This window comes from Meleagris gallopavo, chromosome 1 (assembly GCF_905368555.1).
Source record: "Meleagris gallopavo chromosome 1, MGAL_WU_HG_1.1, whole genome shotgun sequence".
NCBI lineage: Eukaryota > Metazoa > Chordata > Aves > Galliformes > Phasianidae > Meleagris > Meleagris gallopavo.
Genome location: NC_139404.1, coordinates 168,982,577 through 169,003,680, shown reverse-complemented (window position 1 = coordinate 169,003,680; position 21,104 = coordinate 168,982,577). Strand labels below are relative to the sequence as shown.

Sequence of the window (21,104 nt, the reverse complement as noted above, 5' to 3'; positions counted from 1 at the left end):
GAGGAGCTATCCCCCCCCGTCCTTCAGCCCTTCAGGCCTGGGCGGGGTGGTCACGTGGCTGCCATGGCAACGCGGCCCGCCCTGCCGCTATGAGGCGGAAGCAGGCGGCGGGGCCGCGGCTGGTGATGGCTGGTGTCCTGCTGGCGCTGCTCGGCCTCCTCTGGGGCTCGCAGGTGGGGAGGGGCGGCTTTGGGCTCGGGGTTTGGCTTCCTTTCTTCAGCCAGATGTGGGGAGGAAGCTCGTATTTTTTTTTCTTTTATTTATTTATTTATTTGTTTGTTTGTTTATTTTATTTTATTATTTTTTATTTTTTTCGTTCTTTGTCTCCTGTTCGCGTCTTTCCCGCTTTAGGGCTGTTAGGTAGCAGTTTGTATTCACGGCTTTGCAGCTGTTGTGAGGTAAATGAGTAGCCGGGAATTCCAAATGAACGCTGCTTTTAAGAGAGTGATTACTAATTGCGAAGTGACAGACCCTGCCTGCTCTCTTTGCTATCAGGCTTCTTCCCTGCTCCGCTGTTTCTTTTATGACATTCCACCCCTGTTCTCAGCCCTGTTTGCTCAGAGTACCCCTGTTGTAGCCAAGGCGTTAACAGAAGAGCTGAAGGGTGTTGGTCCCAGCCACTGCCACTTTGCTTCTTCATGGCTCTGCCCTGACCCTTCTCTGTCCGTGTGCAGATCTCTGTCCCATACTCATCCTCTTCTCCCATTCCTCACCTGCAAAAATGCAACCAAGAAGCAGCAATCTTTTCTCTGTTATGTTTCAAAATGTATACGTTGCGCTGAGCTTTGCTGTTCCTACAGTTTTAAGCTTCCTCATTTCTCAGATGTTTCCCTTCTTCATGTGCACTTCCCCTCTCAACCCTTTTTTTTTCTTCACCTTCCAGTTCCAGAGCTCCCCAACCCAGATGGCTTTCTTACCTCGTTTGCAGTTCATCAGAGCCATAGCTGCAGACCAGCTTCTCTTTACCTTTCTAACCTGAGTAATTGAGATTGGATATTAGGAAAAACTTCTCAGAAGGAGCATTGGAGCGTTGGCACAGGCTGCCCAGGGAAGTGGTGGTCACCATCCCTGGAAGTGTTCAAGAACCGTGTGGATGTGGTAGTGAGGGTATGGTGGAGATGGGTCGCCTCTTGGACTGGATGATCTCAGAGGGCTTTTTCAACCTAAACGGTTCTGTGATTCAGTGAAATCCACTTACGATGCTTCAGTATGAGTTACTTTCAATTGCTGATTCTTTTAATCTTCATATTTGTTGAAACTGGACGTAAGCAAAGGTCCCACTGTTGTGGAATCTAACTGCTAACGGAGACATATTTTTGTATTTTCAGATGTTAAAAGCATTTGATTACTTCTCTTCTTGGAAGGGAGATGGAGAGCAACAGATGTACAAGTTGGACATAAGCTGGCCTAAAATTCCAGAGTACTTCAGTGGCCAAACATTTTGTGTTGCTGTTGATTCTCTTCATGGTTTGGTCTATGTGGGACAGGTGAGTGAAAATGCTAGATTTCTCTTCGTGTTAATCTAGTGCATTTTTGCCTTCAAAAGTTCTGCTTTACATTAAAAATTATTATGTTGTACACATGTGATAATTTTATTGTTTTGTTATCCATTTATATGTCTGTATATATACTTTTTATTTATTTATTTTACATATATATAAGGAGTTATAATTACATATATCTGTAAATGTAAGTATGCATGTATAATTTGTAGGTAGTGTAAAAGGGTATGTACTTTTGTATATAGAATATTTTCTATGTTTATATAAATGCGAGGCTAAAACATGTTGCTCTGAAAGTAATACCTCCTGTTTACTTCTGTAAAAAGAACAAGAGACACAAAGGGCAGAATAACACTATCTGATAGAGCAAATTCTTAGCTACAGAACACTGTGTTTTTCAACACAGTCACCACCATCAGCAGTGATGAACAAGAGCCTGCATGCTGTGCTTGAAAAAATCTGCACCAGCACAGGTGACCACTGTCACTGTCTCCACTGCTGAAATGCACCATTCACTGCCTACTGTGTTCACGTCCACCCCTCTGCCACCATCTGCTGCACAGCAACAAAATGTAATGCATTATGGATGGGAAGGTTCAACTGTCATACCACCAACATCCTGTCTGCCTTCTGACATTGTAGGCCATTTAATATAATAACTAAGCCTGTAAAGCATATAAAATGATTATTGTATTAAAATGAGTGGCAATATAAAGATATTGATCAATTTTTAAAGCAGTTCTGGGAGCATACTTTTGTGCTTTTTTTTAAGAAGATAAGTATGAATTTTTTCTGGTATGAACACATGATCTAACTTAACTGAATCACAGTAACTTCTTTTCTAACTGCAGTGTAGAATGTAGTTCTGGTGTAGATGACTGGTCCCCTTCCAGCCTCTGTCCCATGAAATCAAAACCATATGGTTACAGTAATTGGAATTCAGTTACGTGTGTTATCCTGTGCCATGTATTTGCATCTTTAGATTCGTGGCTAAGATGGTCCCTCTGGGACCATCTGAAAGGATTTAATTATGGAGCGCAGCATGAGTAATTCAGTACCATCCAGTTAACCAGTACAGTTAGGTTTTTTGTGCCTGTATTATGCTTGCATTTTATTTGTCTATTTTTCATCAACAGCTTAAAAACACAATTCTAAAGGTGCTTGGCTGCTCTGAAAATTGATCTCAATGTGAATTAAGTTGACAGTCTAGAATGATTGGCAGGTGTTATGTGCTAAATTTAGACCCTTCTCTCTTTCCTTTTCTAGTTGGAAAAAGTGATAACTCTCAGACAAGTGACCTTCATGATTCACGAAAGACTGCAAAAAATAACAGAGAGGAATTTTCAAAAGTATCATTACTTGCTTAATATGTTTTATTAATGGATTTTTGTTGCTTTTTCAGAGGGGAGATGATGTACCAAAGGTGCTGGTATTCTCAGAGGAAGGCTATTTTCTTGACTCCTGGAATGATACAGTTGAAAAGCCTCATGGTATCTTTGTATCAAACACCGCAACAGATAGTTCAGTATGGATCACAGATGTCGGATCAGGTAAGCACTGTGGAGATGTGGGAAATATTAAGCGGGGAAGAAAATGCAAGTTGTGTATAAATTAAACAGCTTTTTTTATTTAAATAAGGCTTTCAGATAACTCTGAAACAAATTGGTGTTTTTCTTGCCTTGAACAAACTAGTCAGGTGCTGCATAAAATACTCTGAAGGTTCATGAGTAGTGCTGTGTGTCTGTTTGTAGCTTCTACCTTTAACAAGCACTTTTTCTTTTTGGCAAAGGAGAAGAATCAGGGATAAAAATACCTTGTGGCTGTGAAGCTTGTCTTTACCTATGATTGGTGACCTAATATGATAGAGAAGTACTGCTATAGCCTGTTAGCCTGTGGATTCACTAACCCGTAGTCATATTCTTACTGTGGAATTTTACTGGTTTTGATCTCACTTGCAATCATCAGGTTTTCTTTTTAATCTTTGTAATCAGTTGTAATACTTCTCATTTTGTTTGTTAAGATATTTTTGCACTCTTTTTATCCAGGGAAATATGGGCACACTGTGAAACAGTACAGCCCTTCTGGTAAACTTCTGCAGGTGTTGGGCACGCCAGGTAACGCTGGTTCCAGTTTGAATCCCCTACAATTTGATCAACCAGCAGAGCTCTTTGTAGAGGAGAGTGGAGAGATGTATATTGTGGATGGAGACGGAGGAATGAATAACAGATTGCTCAAACTTTCCCAAGGTATGGAAAAATAAACTTCCACAGCAGGTGGCAATTAAAACTTGGATTTTAAATAACAACTTGAGAATGGTATTAAGTGGACTCTAGGCTGAGCTGCTGCTTAATATTAGTTTGAAGACTGCTTTAGTAGAAACTAATATTCTAATTATTGATGACAAGAAGCTGAGAGACTTTATTTGTTCACACTTCAGGGACAAAGACTAAGGTGGGTTCTTATCTCTGTCTGCAGGGTACTGATGGGAGGGTATAGAGAAGGGGTTGCACATTTCTTGGATGTTCACTGTGAAGAATGAGAAGCAACAAACAAAAATTGCAAAAGAAGGGAATTCCAGTTTGATCTTGGGAGAGAAAGATTCATGATGGTGGTGGTCAGTCAGCAAGTAGTTTGTCCAGAGAACCTTTGCAGTCTCAACCTGTGGAGATAATCAGAATTTGATATCAACAACCTGACCTAACTCCAGGTTTTGATTTGTTATCAGGACCAGTTCTACTTTTAGAGACAGGCTGAGCCAGATGGTGCCTAGAGATGCTTTTATTCTGTGATTCTAATTAACTTACTCGTATTCTCTAGCAGATGATCAGTGTTGGTTAGGGCGATGGGTTGGGAGTCTGTGCCTGTCTGCAGCTGGGGAAAGATTGAGGTGTTACAGTTTCTCCTTTGCACTACACCATCCACTTCATAAAACAGTCAGGTGATGTTTAACATGCAAAATAATAAATTATTAAAACTCAGAATAGACTTGAAACTGCCAGGTAACAAATACAGAACATGAATTCAGTAAACGAAGAAGTATGATTATCATTGAGCTGTTTCTTTATTTTATTTATTTTTAATGCAGTGCTTAACAGAGCCTTGACTACGGCTCTTGTGCAGTAGTTGGCTGCATTTCTGTAACCATGATGCTGAAACCACTAATTACAATCCAGTAGTTACTGCACTAGCTGCAGTATTTTTAGTTTTATGTGTCAGGATTTAGAAATACCATCTTTTACAAATGATTAAAAATAACTTTGTAAGGGAATGACTTTAAGCTGAAGTTATTTTCTTTGGTTTGTTTTTTTTTGTTTTTGTTTTTTTTTGTTTTTGTTTTTATTTCATCTTCTGCTCAGATTATAAAGAGATATGGCTGAGTGGAGAAAATGGAACCGGTATTGGCCAGTTCAAGATCCCTCACAGTGTGACAGTGGACCCTTTTGGACGGGTAAAGAATAAAAGGAGGACTTTATTTTTTACGTATAAATGACTCTGATGGCAGATGACTTTGAACAATGCAAAAAATTGTATTTGTTTTCCTTGATCTGCTGTGCTTTACAGTTTTCAATGTGAAAACTGAAGATTCTACTGAGATAGATGTCTTCAGGGTTGGTGCAAAGGTCCTGACCAGTTACTGCTTGTTGTTGCATGGATCTTGGAAATGTTCCTTACATACTTTGTAACAGGCTGCCATTGTGGGAGCATAGAGTAATTTTGTTCTGTAGTAGATAACTGCCTGAGCACTTAAACTTTTCAGGGACTCCAATTTCATATTTGGAAATTCCAGATAAGCTTAAGAGAATGGTAAGACTCTGGCTAGCTTGTGAGTATCTGTCCTTTTCTACATGCACCTCAAGGCATTCGAGATTCTACTTCTTCCCGATCTTAATCATAATCTAGTTTTTGTCTTGCTGTGCTTAATACTTTTAAGGCAAAATAAGATCACTCGGCTACATCTTCAGTCACTGTTTTCAGCTAGTTCTATAGATGCTGTCTGAACCAGAATAAGAAGTGATTATAAAATTAACCTGTCTGCCAAAACTGGGGGGATGGGAAAGAGAAAAGATACAGCAACTTTGTGTTATAGGGGAACAGTGAGTATATACAGTCAAAGACAGCAATTAGATGGGGCTGAGACCTTATTGCCAAAGTGGTGTTGGTCATCAGCTTGGGTTAAAAACACTGTCAATTCCTAAGAAATCTGAGAATCAGTGTTTCATTTAAAAATACTGATGAAGGATCCCAGGAGAACTTGTTTTTTCTTTCCTTTTGGGTGATGTCCCAGAAAACTGATGAAGCTTACTTACCTGTCAGACAAGTTGTCAACAGCTAAAATGTTCATGATAATAGAAAATGTGAGGCTTTCAGTGGAACTGGCTATTGCTATTGCTACCTTACAGTGTTTGTGAACCCAGTTAGCACAGGGTGATCAGAGATAAGCTCCACAAAACTGATGAGGCAAAAAAGTGCTGAAAATGTCATAGTACTGAAGTTGCTCAATATTTGTAGTAGTATTAAAACTGTAGCAGTGTCTACAGATACAGTCATCGTGGGTCTGGATCATGATACTACTGCTGAAAAACAAATGTTTAGCAAGAGACAGAGCAGTGTTTCTAGAATTTAATAGGTGTGCATATGTCCTCGCTGGAGGTATGAATATATTACTACTGAGTATACCTGTGTCACAGCTACAGAAGTGAAGAGAGAGCCTTGATTTCTTTGCTAAAGTACTTTAAAAATAATTGCTGTACGTGAAGAGTTTGTTTGGAAGTCGTATCTACTTATTCAGCTTTGAACATGAAGGTATGTTCTTCCTAGGTGTACTTCTTTTTTTACTTCAAGATACTTTGCTTATGCAAGAAACTGATCTCTTCTCTGATTTGTTGTAATTGTGAACAACCATGATTTTTGTTCTTAATAGGTATGGGTTGCAGACAGGGACAACAGAAGAATCCAGGTTTTTGATAAAGTGACAGGGGAATGGCTGGGGGCTTGGAGCAGCTGCTTTTCAGAAGATGGACCCTATTCTGTCAGGTATTGTCAAGCAGTCCTACTAGAACCATGCAATTACATAAATAAAAGGTATATATTGTGAATAATAATGTTGATAATTAGTGTCTGATGACAAGTAGTTAACCAATTTAACTAGTAGGGAGCTGGGCCTGATTGCATGCAAAGGCGTGTGCAGTTGTATCCTGATATGAAAGCAGAATTCTGGTTTTATAACAGACCATATAGATTAAAGTGTGGAAATTGGAATTTCATTTTGAAGTTCTTGTATTTTTCTTTGCTGTTGCAGCTTTTACAGGAGGAAATATGACTCTTTACAAGGGTGGATAGTGATAGGACAAGGAGGAATGGTTTTAAACTGAAACAGGGGAGGTTTAATTTAGATATTAGGGGGAAGTTTTTCACACAGAGGGTGGTGAAGCACTGGAACAGGTTGCCCAAGGAGGTGTGGATGCCCCGTCCCTGGAGGCATTCAAGGCCAGGCTGGATGTGGCTCTGGGCAGCCTGGTCTGGTGGTTGGCGACCCTGCACATAGCAGAGGGTTGAAACTGGATGATCATTGTGGTCCTTTTCAACCGAGGCCATCTATGATTCTATAAATCATTCTATGAAAGACTGTCTTGAATTAATTTTCTGTAGTAATTTAACTTGTCTCAGGGAGCAGCAACACATAAAGAGAGGTTTACAAGCTAATTCTTTTACTGCATTAGGTCTATTGTAGCATTCAAAAACTTCAGTATTTAAGTGGAGGTTTTGTTTGTTTTTAAGTGCATGGTTTTGTTAACGTGAGATGTCATATAGAGTGCATCATTCTCTCTTTCACAGATTTACTGGCAATTACAAGTATCTGATTGTAGCTCACCTGCGTATCAACCGCTTGGCAATCTTGGCAGCACCACCAGTTGGCGAAATTGGGGACTGTGCTATAGTCAGCACAATCCAGCTGGCAGATGAAACCAAGCCACACCTTGTAGATGTAGATGTGAAGAGTGGAGCAATCTATATTGCAGAAATTGGAGCCCAGCAAGTGCAAAGATATGTACCCTTAAGTTGATGGTTTCCCACAAGTACTGTGGCACAAGCTGTATGACATGTAAGACCTGTGATCACCTTTCCTTGAGTTTTCTGCAGCTTGTGTTTCCTTAGACAAGCACAGAACATTGTGCTCAGAACTCTAGGGAGAAGAATTTGTTCTTGCTGCAGTTCTGGACAAGTACTTGGTCTTGAGCTGTTAATCATTTGAATAATGCAACGATGGCTTTTCCTTTTATTTCTGGAAAGAGGAAGATAAGTATCTTTATTTTATACAATTTTGTAAACACTGAAAAATTTATTAATCAGTGTACAGAGCTTCAAGTTGGGGCTCAAATACGTGGCCTGTTGTGTATGTTGTTAAATGAAGGCCAGAACTGATCTGAGGGAAGTATATAAATGATTGATTTTTCTGCTAGTCAAACACCTCATTATAACACTTCTTTAGGTTTTTTTGTTTGTTTTTTTGTTTGTTTTTGTTTTTTTTTGTCTTTGTGCTGAAACTGCCCAGCTCTGAATACAGAGATGCATTACGGTGTTGAATAAGATGCTGCTGGATGCTGGTGTCAGTGCTGACACTGGCATCTGCCTTGAGTAGCTAATAATATCTGCAGTGAAATCAAAGTTTTTACTTTCAGCTGAAGCAGTCAAGCCTGTAATAGGCTACAGTTAAAATGACATCAGGCATGTCTAACTAAATTAAAAGTATGTGCACAGCAGCCACATACTAATTCTTAACTATGTCTATTCTTAATCTAATTTGATTTATTATCAGGATGAGTTTTCTGTTCAGTGAAATTTCACAGTGGAACATATTGGAGTTCAACTCATTTAAGTTGCTCAAGGTAAAGAAATCAGAATTTGCTAGGAAACTCTAAAACAGCATTTGGGGCCTTAGAGACATGATGCTCACCCGATGTTATTGAAGCTCAGTCAGTTAGCAATTGTTTTGATTTGGGTTATTTTTCTTCACCATTTTATATTCTGCACTTAGACTTTCACTGCCCCAAAGAGACAACTCCGTTAATGTCTAGATTTTCTTCCTTTTGAAGGACTTCTTAACAGATGTCTCCAAACTCTGTTCTGAAGAAAAACTGTGTAATCATCTTACTTTTCTGAATAGGAACACCAGTATAGTACATTTCTTTCCATTCCCAGTCCAGAATGGTTCCATTTTCTTTACACGTTGCTATGAGATTTTATGTTTACAGCACAGAGGGAAGTGGGTACAAAAGGGAAGTTGGCAAAAAGGCTTTTGCAGCCTTAAAGTGAGTCACCAAGTACTTCTCTAAAGCCATCCCATGTTTATCTACTAGGTTTTCAAAACATTTGGGAGTATTTCTCCTGTTTCCACACAGTAGAATGTGTGGAACTAATTTAATGCTAATCTATTAAAGGCAATTCTTTATTCTACTTCCTTGGGAAAGAATAAGGGAATTGTATTAATTCTGAAGGTATCCATGTTAGTGAATGTCATTTAAAGCAAATGCATCTTAATTTGGCAGGTTTCAATGTAAGATCTCAACGTTTCTGGGTCAGCAGACAGGGAAATTGTCCAGAAAAGCCAGAGATTCATACATTTTCTTTGTGAAGCAATTCAGCTGTGAACCTGATGCCTTGTTTTCAGCACTATTTGGGATTAACGCACTACATGGGCATCCCTGCCCACAGTAGGGGGTTTGGAACAAGATCCTCTTTAAGGTCCCTTCCAACCCAAGCCATTCTATGATTCTGTGATATAAATGCTTTGCTGCTGGCTGGATCAGCAATAATAAAGGCAGATCTAACCTGTCTGCACTCGTGCCAGCCCTGGAACTAGGACTTCAGCAAATATGATTCATCATTTGCATTGTATTGAATTTCAGCTAAAAAGCAGTGTTTATTACCTGGAAAGGCAGCAGTTCTTCCTCTTGACCTCAGCAGATAGGTCCACATAGCTTGAAAGTGTGTTGTGTGGATTTTCTAACTGGGTCACCACTAGCTCAGGGATTTCTGCCCTTTGTGCAATCTAGCTATTGCTCACCTACAGAAGGTGAAATTATCTTTAAAAATATTAATATAATTAACTATACTTGAGCGTGTATATTTGATGCTGTAAGGGATCCAAGCACATTGATTCTTTCTCATCCCATCTCATCCTTATTTATTTTCTCTTTGTTGCATCCATTTGAAGCAAAACTAAGCTTTCTGGAAACACTCTTCTGTGTTCTGTGGAGGAGTAGTGCACTTCTGGATGTTGACAAACAAGTTAGTTATGCACATTTCAGTTTGCTGTGTGGATGTTTTTAAGTGGGCTTTTGCAGCACCTAGAAATGGGGAATATTCATCCTATTTTGTCTGAATTTACTGAGATGGACCATGGTGCCAAAATAAGCCTTCCCTTTCAGGATTGGGCATCTGTGATAAGAAGGGATGTAAATAGCATAAGATTCTCAGACTCCTTTTTCACTTTTGCGTCCGTGGCCAAATTGCAAAAATGATATATGCACTTTCTTATTCTGTGAGGGTCTTCTTATGTATCATCTTAAATCTGATCTCTGAAAAATTGCATAATAGGATAATTTGGTACAATAAATTGCGAATTTACCATTGTGAAATATTTTGGCTCTTTATTTCTTTATTAATGTCAATGTATTTCATTGCAGTGGATTATTCGACTCCACTAAATATGGAATCCACAGCACTTGAACGTTGATATCAGAAATAATTAGATGCCTTATTAAAACGGAATCTAAAATTTCATGTTGTCTTCATACATTACTATTTCAGCAGGCCACAGTTTTTCATGCTCTAACTCCTGTATTTAATAAAACAAAAAGCACACAAATGTCTTCCAGATGTTTTCATTTGAGCAATTAGCAAAATAGGATGGTGACTCATACAAGTGCAAAGCATAAAAAAAAAAAAAGCATGCTCTTTTTATTGTATCAGGGAAATTAAATTATTATTCATTATTACTAATGAATATTAATATTATTAATCAACGTTCTAATTAAATTCAGCAGTCCCACACTGGAACAGGTTGCCCAAGGAGGTTGTGATGCACCGTCCCTGGAGGCATTTAAGGCCAGGCTGGATATGGCTCTGGGCAGCCTGGTCTGGTGGTTGGCGACCCTGCACATAGCAGGAGGTTGAAACTAGATGGTCATTGTGGTCCTTTTCAACCCAGGCCATTCTGTGATTCTGTGATAAGATAAAATCAGGTTTTATTTCCTGAGAAGACCTATGGAGCAATCCATTTAGCTTTAGAAGAACAAGAAGTATAGAAATACTTGCACAAGAAGAAAAATAACATACTACAGCGTTATCTAGGCAAAGAAGAAAATATAAAATAACTGCTAGAACCCAGGAAAGTCTAGTTTTAGTTGAAAGATGGCAATTTTTAAGTGTGAGGAAAATACCTCTGTTGTATCAAAATAAAGGAAATGGGGAATAAACTTTCTTTTGATGGTGGGAACTTTTTGTTTATCTGTTTGTTTTTAAACTTCTCTACTGTTAGGGTAAGTACCAAATTTGTTACCTGGATGACATTCTCAGAAGGTAAGATTAGGTAGACTGATCTTAGAATCTCAGAAGAGACAAACATCTGTTAATATTGTTAATCATAATTTTTCTCATTGATGCCAACCAGGCTTCTTTTTTTTCTGTTCCAGTCAGCAATTGATTTAGACTTATCTGTCTGGTCAAAACAGAAGAAGCCTGGATCAAGTTTTTGCCACACATGATCAGTTCAGTGAGGCTAGACTATCTCAATAAGAGCTGGAAGGGAAGGTTCATAGGGATGTATGTGGGTCTCCTTATTACTCTAAGTTCACTGCCTGAAAGTGGTTATTAACCTTTCTGAAGCACTAAGCAGTTATCTAAATCGACACATCCTTTCTCCATGATTTGTAACGTGAGAAGCCCTCGCAAGTGATCTCTGAACAAGATGTGAGGGTTTGCTATCACAGAAGTTGCTTAAATAAAACGTAAGAGGGCACCAGACCTCTGCTGATGTTTGGCATGCTCAGCTTAACCCTGTCCTAGCTAATGTAAACAGCTGATAAATTCTAAACGTTTGGAGTAAGTCAACAAACATAATGAATTATGGCAGATTTCCTTTCCCTTTTCAAAACAGACTGCTTTAAACATAAGCAGATAATTGTATTAGTCATTCTGGCTTATTAATACGGGATTTATGTCCATCTCATATTTATTTCCATTATTTTTCTTAAAAAGAGTGTCCAGAGACTATGCTGTATGGTGAATTGATTATTCCTTATGCTGTTAGGTTCGATGGAATTACTCCTGATGCACTGTTTCAGAAACGTAATAATTTATAATAGTATAACTATAGCAGCATAATTATACTGAGAGAGCAATGCCAATATATTTCCCTGCAGAGATGATCCCAAGTGAGATTAGAGCTAAGCTTTCTAGAGCTGATTCACCAATTTCATTCTGCCCCTCCTTTCTCAGCTTTGTCTAAAACCCTGCTATGATTCTGTATTACTGTTTTATTCTACATTTTTGTATTTGCATCTGCAAAAACTCTGTTTGCCAGTGGTTATCATCAAAAAGTTACAGCACAGACTTCCTATGAGATAAATGTTTCCAAATATTATGAACTTTTCAGGGTTTATAGAGCATCAAAGTCCTGTTGTTTATATGAAATTTGAAGGTAGGAGCATAGTAATTTATGCACGCAGGATGATTTATTACTGCATTAGAGCCAATGTAACACTGATACATATGAGAGATTAATTGTTGCACTTTGTCATAAGAGCGTGTTCAGAGGCTGAGGAAACTTATGATGATCATGTAACTGGATGTGCAAAACAGATATAGTAACTTTGCCAGTTACATCAGAAATAAGCCTACTTAATTCTGATTTATGATGTGATATCTTACAAACAAGAACTAAGAAATCTAACTTTAGTAACTGAAGTCTCTGTGTTTTAATTCTTCGCTGTGGTCAATAAACATTATTAAAAGTTAGGAAGGCTTCACAGTCTAGATTTGCTTGGCTTCAACCTCATGTTTTCAACTTTCAACTACCTTAGAGAGATCACAGAATCACAGGGTTTAGAAGGGACCTCTGGAGGTCACTCAGTCCAACCCCCTGCTAATGCACGATGCTAATGCAGCTAGAGTAAGTTGCGCAGGAAAGTGTCCATGTAATAAAGTATTTTACTTATCCTCCACGGAATCATTTACGTATGATGACTGAGTCATCTTTTGCTCTACTCCTTCTGTAAACTGTACCTATCAGAATATTTGCCACGTAGTGAGAAAACTAGTAAGGCTTTAAAAAAAAAAAAAGAAAAAAGAAAAAAAAGTATAAAATAAGAAATTCATTGTATTTTTCATTGAAAACTAATAAATCTGAAGGCTTTTTATTTGATAGGAGGTCTGGATATTAGAACTTTAGGAGGAAGTTTTCCACACAGAAGGTGGTGATGCACTGGAACAGGTTGCCTAAGGAGATTGTGGATGCCTGTGAGAATCCTTCTTTGTTTTTTGGCTCAAAGGTATTTCTTGTGATAGGACTCTGATTGATTTGTTGAGGAGGCAAGTGATGGTGCTACCATGTGACAATCAACATCACTTTGTGGACATTTGAAAGCCCCTTCCTCCAGAGCTGCTTTCCTCTGGAAGAGAGTGCTCAGTTCACTGGCAGAAGCTCTGGCCTGTGATGAAATAGCTCCAGCTTGGTATGGGAAAGTTGGGGAATGATACCATCATGTCCTGTGAAAAACAGGATGCAGATGGGCATCCCTGCTTCCTCTTATCTGCTGACAAGGCCTGGAAGGTGGGAACAAAGGAGTTTCTGCTGAGATCCCAGAGCCAGAAGCTGCCACTCCAAGGAGAGCTGACTGCACCGCTTTGGATTTGAGCTGTCACTCCAAAGACAGCTGACTTGACCACTTTGAAAGCATTGAAAAGGGGCCATCATCGCCATGGTCACCATCGTTGTCGTTGTTGCCATCCTCATCGGCAACAGAACAACAATGCCCGATGATCCACCACTACTGAAGATCAATGACTGAACTATGAACCACGCTGGATCAATGGTGGTGACTATCTCCTTCTTGCTTACTACAAAGACTCCTTGCTGCTTCTTTCCTGTCTTTTCTATCGCTCTCCTTCCCTTCCCCGTTACCCTAATTCATAATAATGTCCATCCTCCCTTTCCCCATTTCCCTAATTAAGATTTATAATAAACTGATCGAACCAACATTTGAACCATTGTTTCTTAATCTCACGCCGGGTATATAATATTAAAAGAACATCTCCCTCCTATAATCAGAGTGATACAATGCCCCATCCCTGGAGGCGTTCAAGGCCAGGCTGGATGTGGCTCTGGGCAGCCTGGTCTGGTGGTTGGCAACCCTGCACATAGCAGGGGGTTGAAACTCGATGATCATCTTTTCAACCCAGGCCACTCTATGATTCTGTGATTCTATGAACTGCCAGCACTGAATATAACTTAGTTCCGTGTGCTGTACAGGCCATGATTTGATATGGCCTGAATTTCTGTTCTTAGCTCTCAGCACACTACTGTTAGTTGTCAGGTGGTTAGGATGACTAGGTAGACAAAGTGTAGGGAACCCTGCATTAAGAATAAACCAGAATATATACTACATTTTTATCTGATATTGCTGTTAAAGACATTGGAAAAATTTGCACTCAGTAGCATTGTTTGACACAGTCCTTATCAGAAGATCTGGCTGAAACTGAAGTATTAATAAATGGCTTTTTAAAACAAACTGATAAATTGCTAGCAGGTGTTCATTTCATTAAGGCCATTCAGCATTGTCAGTGGATTTACAAAATAATTTTGCTTAGGATTGCCTTACTACTATTGGAAAGAAAACATGGCAAATACAGTTTAAGGAATGAGGAAAACCAAACCCCAACACACTTGTGTGAGGATTCTTGAGAGAACCAACAGAACCTGCCAACTGACAAAATGCATAATAAAATATGTATTGGATATAGAAGGACAGTAAGTCACTCAACTTTTTGAAAGGAAATGACATACTCTGCAGATCTGTTACACGTCTTTGGAAGAGTCTCTGAGTGTCCGTGTCAGGATGATCTTCCTCATACAATCTGCATGAATTTTCAAAAGGCTTTCAGCTGCATTTCATGCTGTGTCCATAAAGAAATTGTGTGAAATAGGAAAGAAGCAATAATAACAGATATTAATAACAGAATTAAAAGATTAAGAAGGAAGTATATTGAAAACTATTTCTGTGCTGCTCAATACACTGATAAATGTTTTGGGAATAGACTTGAGAATTTGGGGACAGAACTTACTGACACAACCAAGCCACTCACGCTAGTAAAAACAAAAGCTGCAAAGAGCTGCAGGAGTATATAATGAGATTGAATTGACAAGGCAATGAAATGGCACGTGAAATATAACATTGATAAGCATGACATCTGTTACAATTGGTAAATAATAGTTTTAAAAGTCTAATTTTCTATATACTATGATAGATTTGATATGCAAATTGCCATTTAGGAGATGTTTCCAGGCTCACAAAAAAGGTTCAATGGAAACATTTCCTCAGCAGAAATCAGAAAACAAAGAGAATGATGGAAGTTACATGGAAAGTAACAGATGAGAAAGCATAAAGCATTGTAACGTAATGATGTGAATTCCTGGTGTATGCTCATTTTGAATACTGCAGACATTTGTGGCTCTTTCAGAGCCTTCTCTTACAGAGAAGGAGAAGAAGAGTCTCTTAAAGATCCTTGACTGTACGCACCTACTGTGTCTGGTATCATTAGAATTTCATTTAAGGCACTGCATGTTCATTCAGTGCCTTCCTTACAGTTCCTGCTGTGAACTGGTTTTGTTTCTGAATTGTGAGGATGTGCAGTCCACCAGTATTCAGAGGTGGGGTGGAATATAACGACAGCTGAAAAGATGTGATGTCCTATGCAGGAGGAGATGCCAGTTTGAAAGGATGGGAGTGCAAATATCCTGAGGTTTTGGGATTGAAGGCAATTTTTGAACAGAACATGCAGTCCCAAACTGGTTCCTTGGCCTTACTGAAAAATTGGCTGACAGTATCATAGAATCATAGAGTCACAAGGTTGGAAATGACCTGCAAGATCATCTAGTCCAACCATCTTCCCATCACCACTGCTACCACAAGCACTAAACCACATCTCGCAGCTCCTCATCCAGACGTTTCTTGAACACTGCAAGGGACGGCGACTCCACCACCTCCCTGGGCAGCCATTCCAGTGCCTGACCACTCTTTGAGAGAAGTTCTTCCTTATGTCTAACCTAAACCTCCTCTGGTACAACTTGTGGCCATTTTCCCGGGTCCTGTTCGGTGCCTGGGAGAAGAGGCCAAACCCCTCTTCACCACAACCTCCCTTCAGGAAGTTGTAGAGTGCAAATATGTTCCTCCTGTCATAAACTCTCATATTGAGGCTTCCTAATCACTATTTTTAATGAAGAGTTCTGACAAGCTGATTGGAGTTCTTACTTGAGAGTGATCAGCTTTGATGTTTTGCACAAAGTTCATGCCCCGGCTGCCTGTCCACCGTCCCGAAGAGGAAAAGCACTATGTTGCCATGCCAGGTAATACAACTGCAAAAAATCCTAAGTTTTTATGTTCTGACACAGGGGTGAGATAGCAAAAGCCTATGTTAATTTCTGTTCAAAGACTGGAGTTCTTGAAAATTCTGGAAAGTAAAATGAAGATGCTCTCCTTCAGCCTTTTATATCATTTCTAACCAAGATACAGTGATGGTTGTTTTCTGGTAAGTTCTCATCTGCAGTGATATAGTGGGAACCAAGAGGTAGAAAGTGAGGTAACAGTATTCTTAGATACCAAATGTGGTCTTCTTGCACGGTCCAGGTATGGCATTCATAGTTGGGGATGGCTCTGCAAGAAAATACCCTTATTTAATTCTACAGAGATGCTGTAATTAAGGGGAGGAAGATTGGTGAGATATTGGAACAGGCTGCCCAGGGAGGTGTGGAGTCCTGGAGATGTACAAGAAATGTGTAGATGTGGTACTGAGGGGCATGGTTAATGGGCATGGTGGGGATGGGCTGACAGTTGGACTAAATGATCTTAGTGGTCTTTTCCAACCTTAATGATTCTATGATATCATCATCTGAGGGGAAAGTTATTCAGCACTGCATAAATCTCACAGTAGAAACAAGCCATTAATTAAGGACACCTGGAAGTCAGAAGGAGGAGGGAGGAGAGATTCTATCTGCCGTGTTCTACACTAGCTCTGTAATAAGCCATGTAAGGCTTGCAATATCTTACCTGATGCCCAGACCAATTTCAGAGCTTTTAAGGAAACTCTGGGGAATTTAAGAGTGGGAGATTATACTGTACCTGAGGGTTGCTGTGAAGTGCCTCCAGGCTGTTGCCTTGACAGGTCTTCGTGATGGATGCTGCTAAAAAACAGAACTAGGAGAAAGAAAATTTGGATCGCCCGTAAGACAGATAATGAGCTGGAGGAATTAAAAATCTTTGGGCTAACTTTTAAAATGCCATCTTTGAATTAGTTTAAAATTGATGGCCTATATTCTTGAGGAGATGACTGGCCCAGCAGACAGCTTTTGATCTTCACTCTGCCCAACGCCACTGGTGCAAATTTTCTTCTTTCTCAAGGACAACTGAATCTGGAAGAAACACAAATCACAGACAATATTTGCTAAATACTTCTTATTAATTAAGCCGCTGTTTATAGCTGTTGCGATTTATAGCAGATCACCATTTCACACTGCCTTCACCTACACCCTCCTAGCACTCACACACACAGTTATGGGGCAGGAGCACCATTTAGGACTCCCATCCCAGCTTTCTCAGGTGTCAAGGCTCAAACCAATGCACCAGAGGCTCTGGAATGGTGATCAGAAAGTCCCACAGAGCTTTTTTGTTTCATGAAGTGCTTAAATAATCCTGTAGTCTTTGTGCACACACAGCAGCCACCATCTTCCTGAATGTTAAGAAACACTTCTCAGAAAGGGTGGTTGTGCACTGGAACAGGCTGTCCATGAATGTGGTAAAATCACCATCCCTGGAGGTGTTCAAGTGCCACATGGATGTGGCACTGAGGGACATGGGTTAGTGGGCATGGTGGGGATGGATTGACAGTTGGAGTCGATGACCTTAGTGGACTTACCTTAATGATTCTGTGGCTCTTTATGGTCTGAGCCATACCACTGCAGCTGATGACAAATACAATGCTGTGCTTGCAGATGCTGTGCAGCTCCAGAGGCTCTCTGACTTGACAAACCCAGTTTTAGTGATGCAAATGCCTTCATCCTTGCATGCAACTCCCAAGTAGTGCATGAGGACGGATTGTAAGTCAGGAGAACCTGGCAGTGCTGGAATGGCTTATTTTTTAAAAACTCTCTTTTTTTTAACCAAACATTGCAAAGAAAATTGCAGCTTACCTGAAAAGGCAGATTTGCTGTCAGTATTAGAGAGGCCACCTCCAAAGCAGAACCAGCCACCAGGCTCTGCGAGGGACACTGCCAGCTTTGAAACCCCTGCAGTCCTGTGAAGCAGTCATGTAAGGTCTTGGGCATCACACCTGCTTCTCCCTACGTCCCTCCTACTCTGCATCAAACCTGAGGGCCCTTCAGTCTCTCTGAGCACCGTGCTTATTCTCCAACAGAGGAAGCAATCATGCTACTGTTGTAAAAAACATAATGGTCTGCAGACACAGTGATGGCAATATTTGAAAGGAAAAATAATATCCTTCAGTAGCTCAGTTGTTGCTGTTGAAGATGGTAGATAAGTTTTTGGTGTAAAAATCCATATGTAATTTATTTTTACAACTATCTCACTCGGTATATAAACTATGTCTAGGATACCTAGACTACCTTCCTCAGCAAATCTTGACTTGCTCAAGAAATAGAAGTTGTGGAAGAATTTTCAGATTATATGTATTGTATCTTCTAAACATGCATGCTCGTGTATATAGAATCATAGAATCACAGAATCAGTAAGCTTGGAAAAGATCTCTAAGATCATCCAGTCCAACCATGAGCCCATCTCCACAGTACCCACTAACCATGTCCCTCAGTAACACATCTCCAGAGTTTTTGAACACTTCCAGGGATGGTGGGTCCACCACCTCCCTGGGAAGCCTGTTCCAATGCATTACCACTCTTTATAATAACCTTTCTCAACTAACCAACCTGAAATATAGATTAAATATATCAAGAGAGGTGTATTTAGCAGATACAGTATATATAATCTAACCTTATATTTTATTATTAAGTTTTAAATTGCCATAGCCAGGGTCACAGACATGATGGGAGAGAAAAGTGCTAAATAAAATGATAAAAAAATAATAATTCAATAAAAAAACTGTCTAAGCCACTCAATAGCAGCAATGGTTCCCTGCTGTGTTTGTTCTATATGCATATATACGCATATATATAAATATATATTAAAAAAGAATCTTTGCCCAAGAAGCTATTGCCAAAGAAATACACTCATGTAAAATGAATGCAATATAACATTAATTAAGATAAATGAGTCAGTCTCAAGCTTCTACAGTCCCAAAACAAGGTCCACTAGATCCTTCAGCTCAGGTGTTCCAAGAAGTGCTACTGCACCCAACTCCCTGAGTTAATTCCAGTGTATATTTTTTTAATCATAGAATCATGGAATTGCTTGGAAAAGACCTTACAGCTCATCGAGTCCAACCACAACCTAACCATACTACCCTAACCCTAACAACCCTCCACTGAATCATGTCCCTGAGCACCACATCCAAATGGTTTTTAAACACATCCAGGGATGATGACCCAACCACCTCCCTGGGCAGCCTATTCCAGTGCTTAACAACCCTTTCTGTAAATAAGTGTTTCCTCATATCCAACCTAAACTTACCCTGGTGCAACTTGAGGCCATTTCCCCTCGTCCTGTCAGCTGTCACCAGTGAGAAGAGACCAGCCCTGCTCTCACTGTAAGCACCTTTCAGATACTGGAAGAGAGCAAGAAGGTCTCCCATCAGCCTCCTTTTTCCCAGACTAAACAGCCCCAGTTCCTTCAGTCTCTCCTCATAGGGCATATTCTCCAAGCCCTTCACAAATCTTGTTGCCCTTCTCTGGACCTGCTCCAGCACCTCCATGTCCTTTCTGTACTGAGGTGCCCAAAGCTGAACACAGTACTCAAGGTGAGGCTTCACCAATGCCGAGTACAGGCGCAGGATGACTTCCCTAGTCCTGCTCACCACACCATTCCTGGTACAAGCCAGGATGCCATTGGCCTTCTTGGCCACCTGAGCACACTGCTAGCTCATATTCAGCTGACTGTCCATCAGTACACCAAGGTCCCTTTCCATCATTAAGAGATTTTACGGCATCCTGACTTCTCACTGCTCTGCTTGTGTGAAATTTCATCTGGGATAAGAAGGAACTAATATCCTCTTGACCTAATATCTTTATCAGCAAAGAAACATTTGCAGCTTGATCTAAAAAATCTCTAAACCCATTAATTATTTCAAAAGGAGAAAAAAAAAAGTGCTTGGCATTATAAAACAGATGAGATGAAAGGCTGTGCCTTGCCAAGAGAGCTTGACATAAGCATATTACAGATAACAGAAACAGTGGGAAAATTAAGAGATAGGAAACTCTGAGCGCCTTCTAAAAAGTTCTATTATGAGCATACTTGTTAGCCCGTGGAAGGATTTATTTTCCACTGTAATGTGGTTAGAGGTGAAGCCAAGTAAACAAAGCACTCAACACTGAAGTAGAAAACAATAGCCTTTAATGAAAGTATGAATCTGTGAGACAGGCTGGAACCACAGTCTTCTTCTTAGACAAAGCTTTCCACAAGCCTATTCCAATTAAATGTGATTAACAATGTGGGTATCTGAAGAGCTGGGCAGATATTTGCCCTGGGACAGCAGTTTTAAGCCAGAGGTGCAGATTAGGCTCCAGTCAAGAGTGGATTTGGAGATATTTCGATACGGCAATGGGACAAGGGCCCCAGTCTCCTGAGTGAGGGCGAATGGCAGAGCTGGAGGCATCCCCTGAAGCGTAACAATTAAATGGCTGAGCAATCAGAATGCAAATGCTCCTGCTTTTCTAAATTTAGCGTGGAAGTTATTAGGCTTTTGTACAGATAACCAAACACAAGGGGAGGGATGAAGGGTAAAACTGAAGCAGCACTGGCACCGCAGTGGGGCAAATGGCACGGGGTTTCTTCGTTGAGGTGACTGGATAAGATTATTCTAATTGTGCGGCTGATTTAGTTGCCTAGCTTTCATTTTTAAGTGGGTGAAAGTAAGCCTGGAGCCTTGTGTTCAACCTTTTTATGCTTTGTTTGACCCTTGGCTCCACAAAGGAAGGGAATTAAGGGAATTGGTCTAGTAGTTGGTGACCCTGCACATGGCAGGGGGGGGGGTTGAAAGTAGATTTTTCACTGCGGTCTTTTTCAAACCAGGCCATTCCATGCTTCCATGATTCTATGATTAAAGCAAAGGGAAATCTGCCCGCTGCTCTGCATGGGGCCTTCTCAGCTTGGATGTGTCTCCTGGTGCCCAAGTGATGGGAAGTAGTGGTGATAGGCGAGC

At 40.1% G+C, this 21,104-nt stretch overlaps 1 protein-coding gene and 1 long non-coding RNA gene across 2 annotated transcripts in view; one reads left to right on the top strand and one right to left on the bottom strand.

Moving 5' to 3' along the window:
- Positions 1 to 21: 21 nt before the first annotated feature.
- On the top strand, positions 22 to 10,141 carry NHLRC3 (NHL repeat containing 3). The gene is made up of 7 exons (XM_010728730.3): positions 22 to 173; positions 1,329 to 1,487; positions 2,905 to 3,052; positions 3,548 to 3,748; positions 4,859 to 4,950; positions 6,424 to 6,536; positions 7,338 to 10,141. Exons 1-7 carry the CDS (start codon positions 90 to 92, stop codon positions 7,564 to 7,566), a joined length of 1,026 nt encoding a protein of 341 aa, XP_010727032.3. The 5' UTR covers positions 22 to 89; the 3' UTR covers positions 7,567 to 10,141.
- The window catches only part of LOC146545776 (uncharacterized), a 33,758-nt gene continuing 21,170 nt past the window's right edge, over positions 8,517 to 21,104 (bottom strand). The window contains exons 3-5 of the long non-coding RNA XR_014881035.1: positions 16,901 to 17,190; positions 14,569 to 14,678; positions 8,517 to 10,727 (exon numbers count right to left, since the gene is read on the bottom strand). This is a non-coding gene — a long non-coding RNA (uncharacterized LOC146545776). The remainder of the gene's footprint in view (positions 10,728 to 14,568; positions 14,679 to 16,900; positions 17,191 to 21,104) is intronic.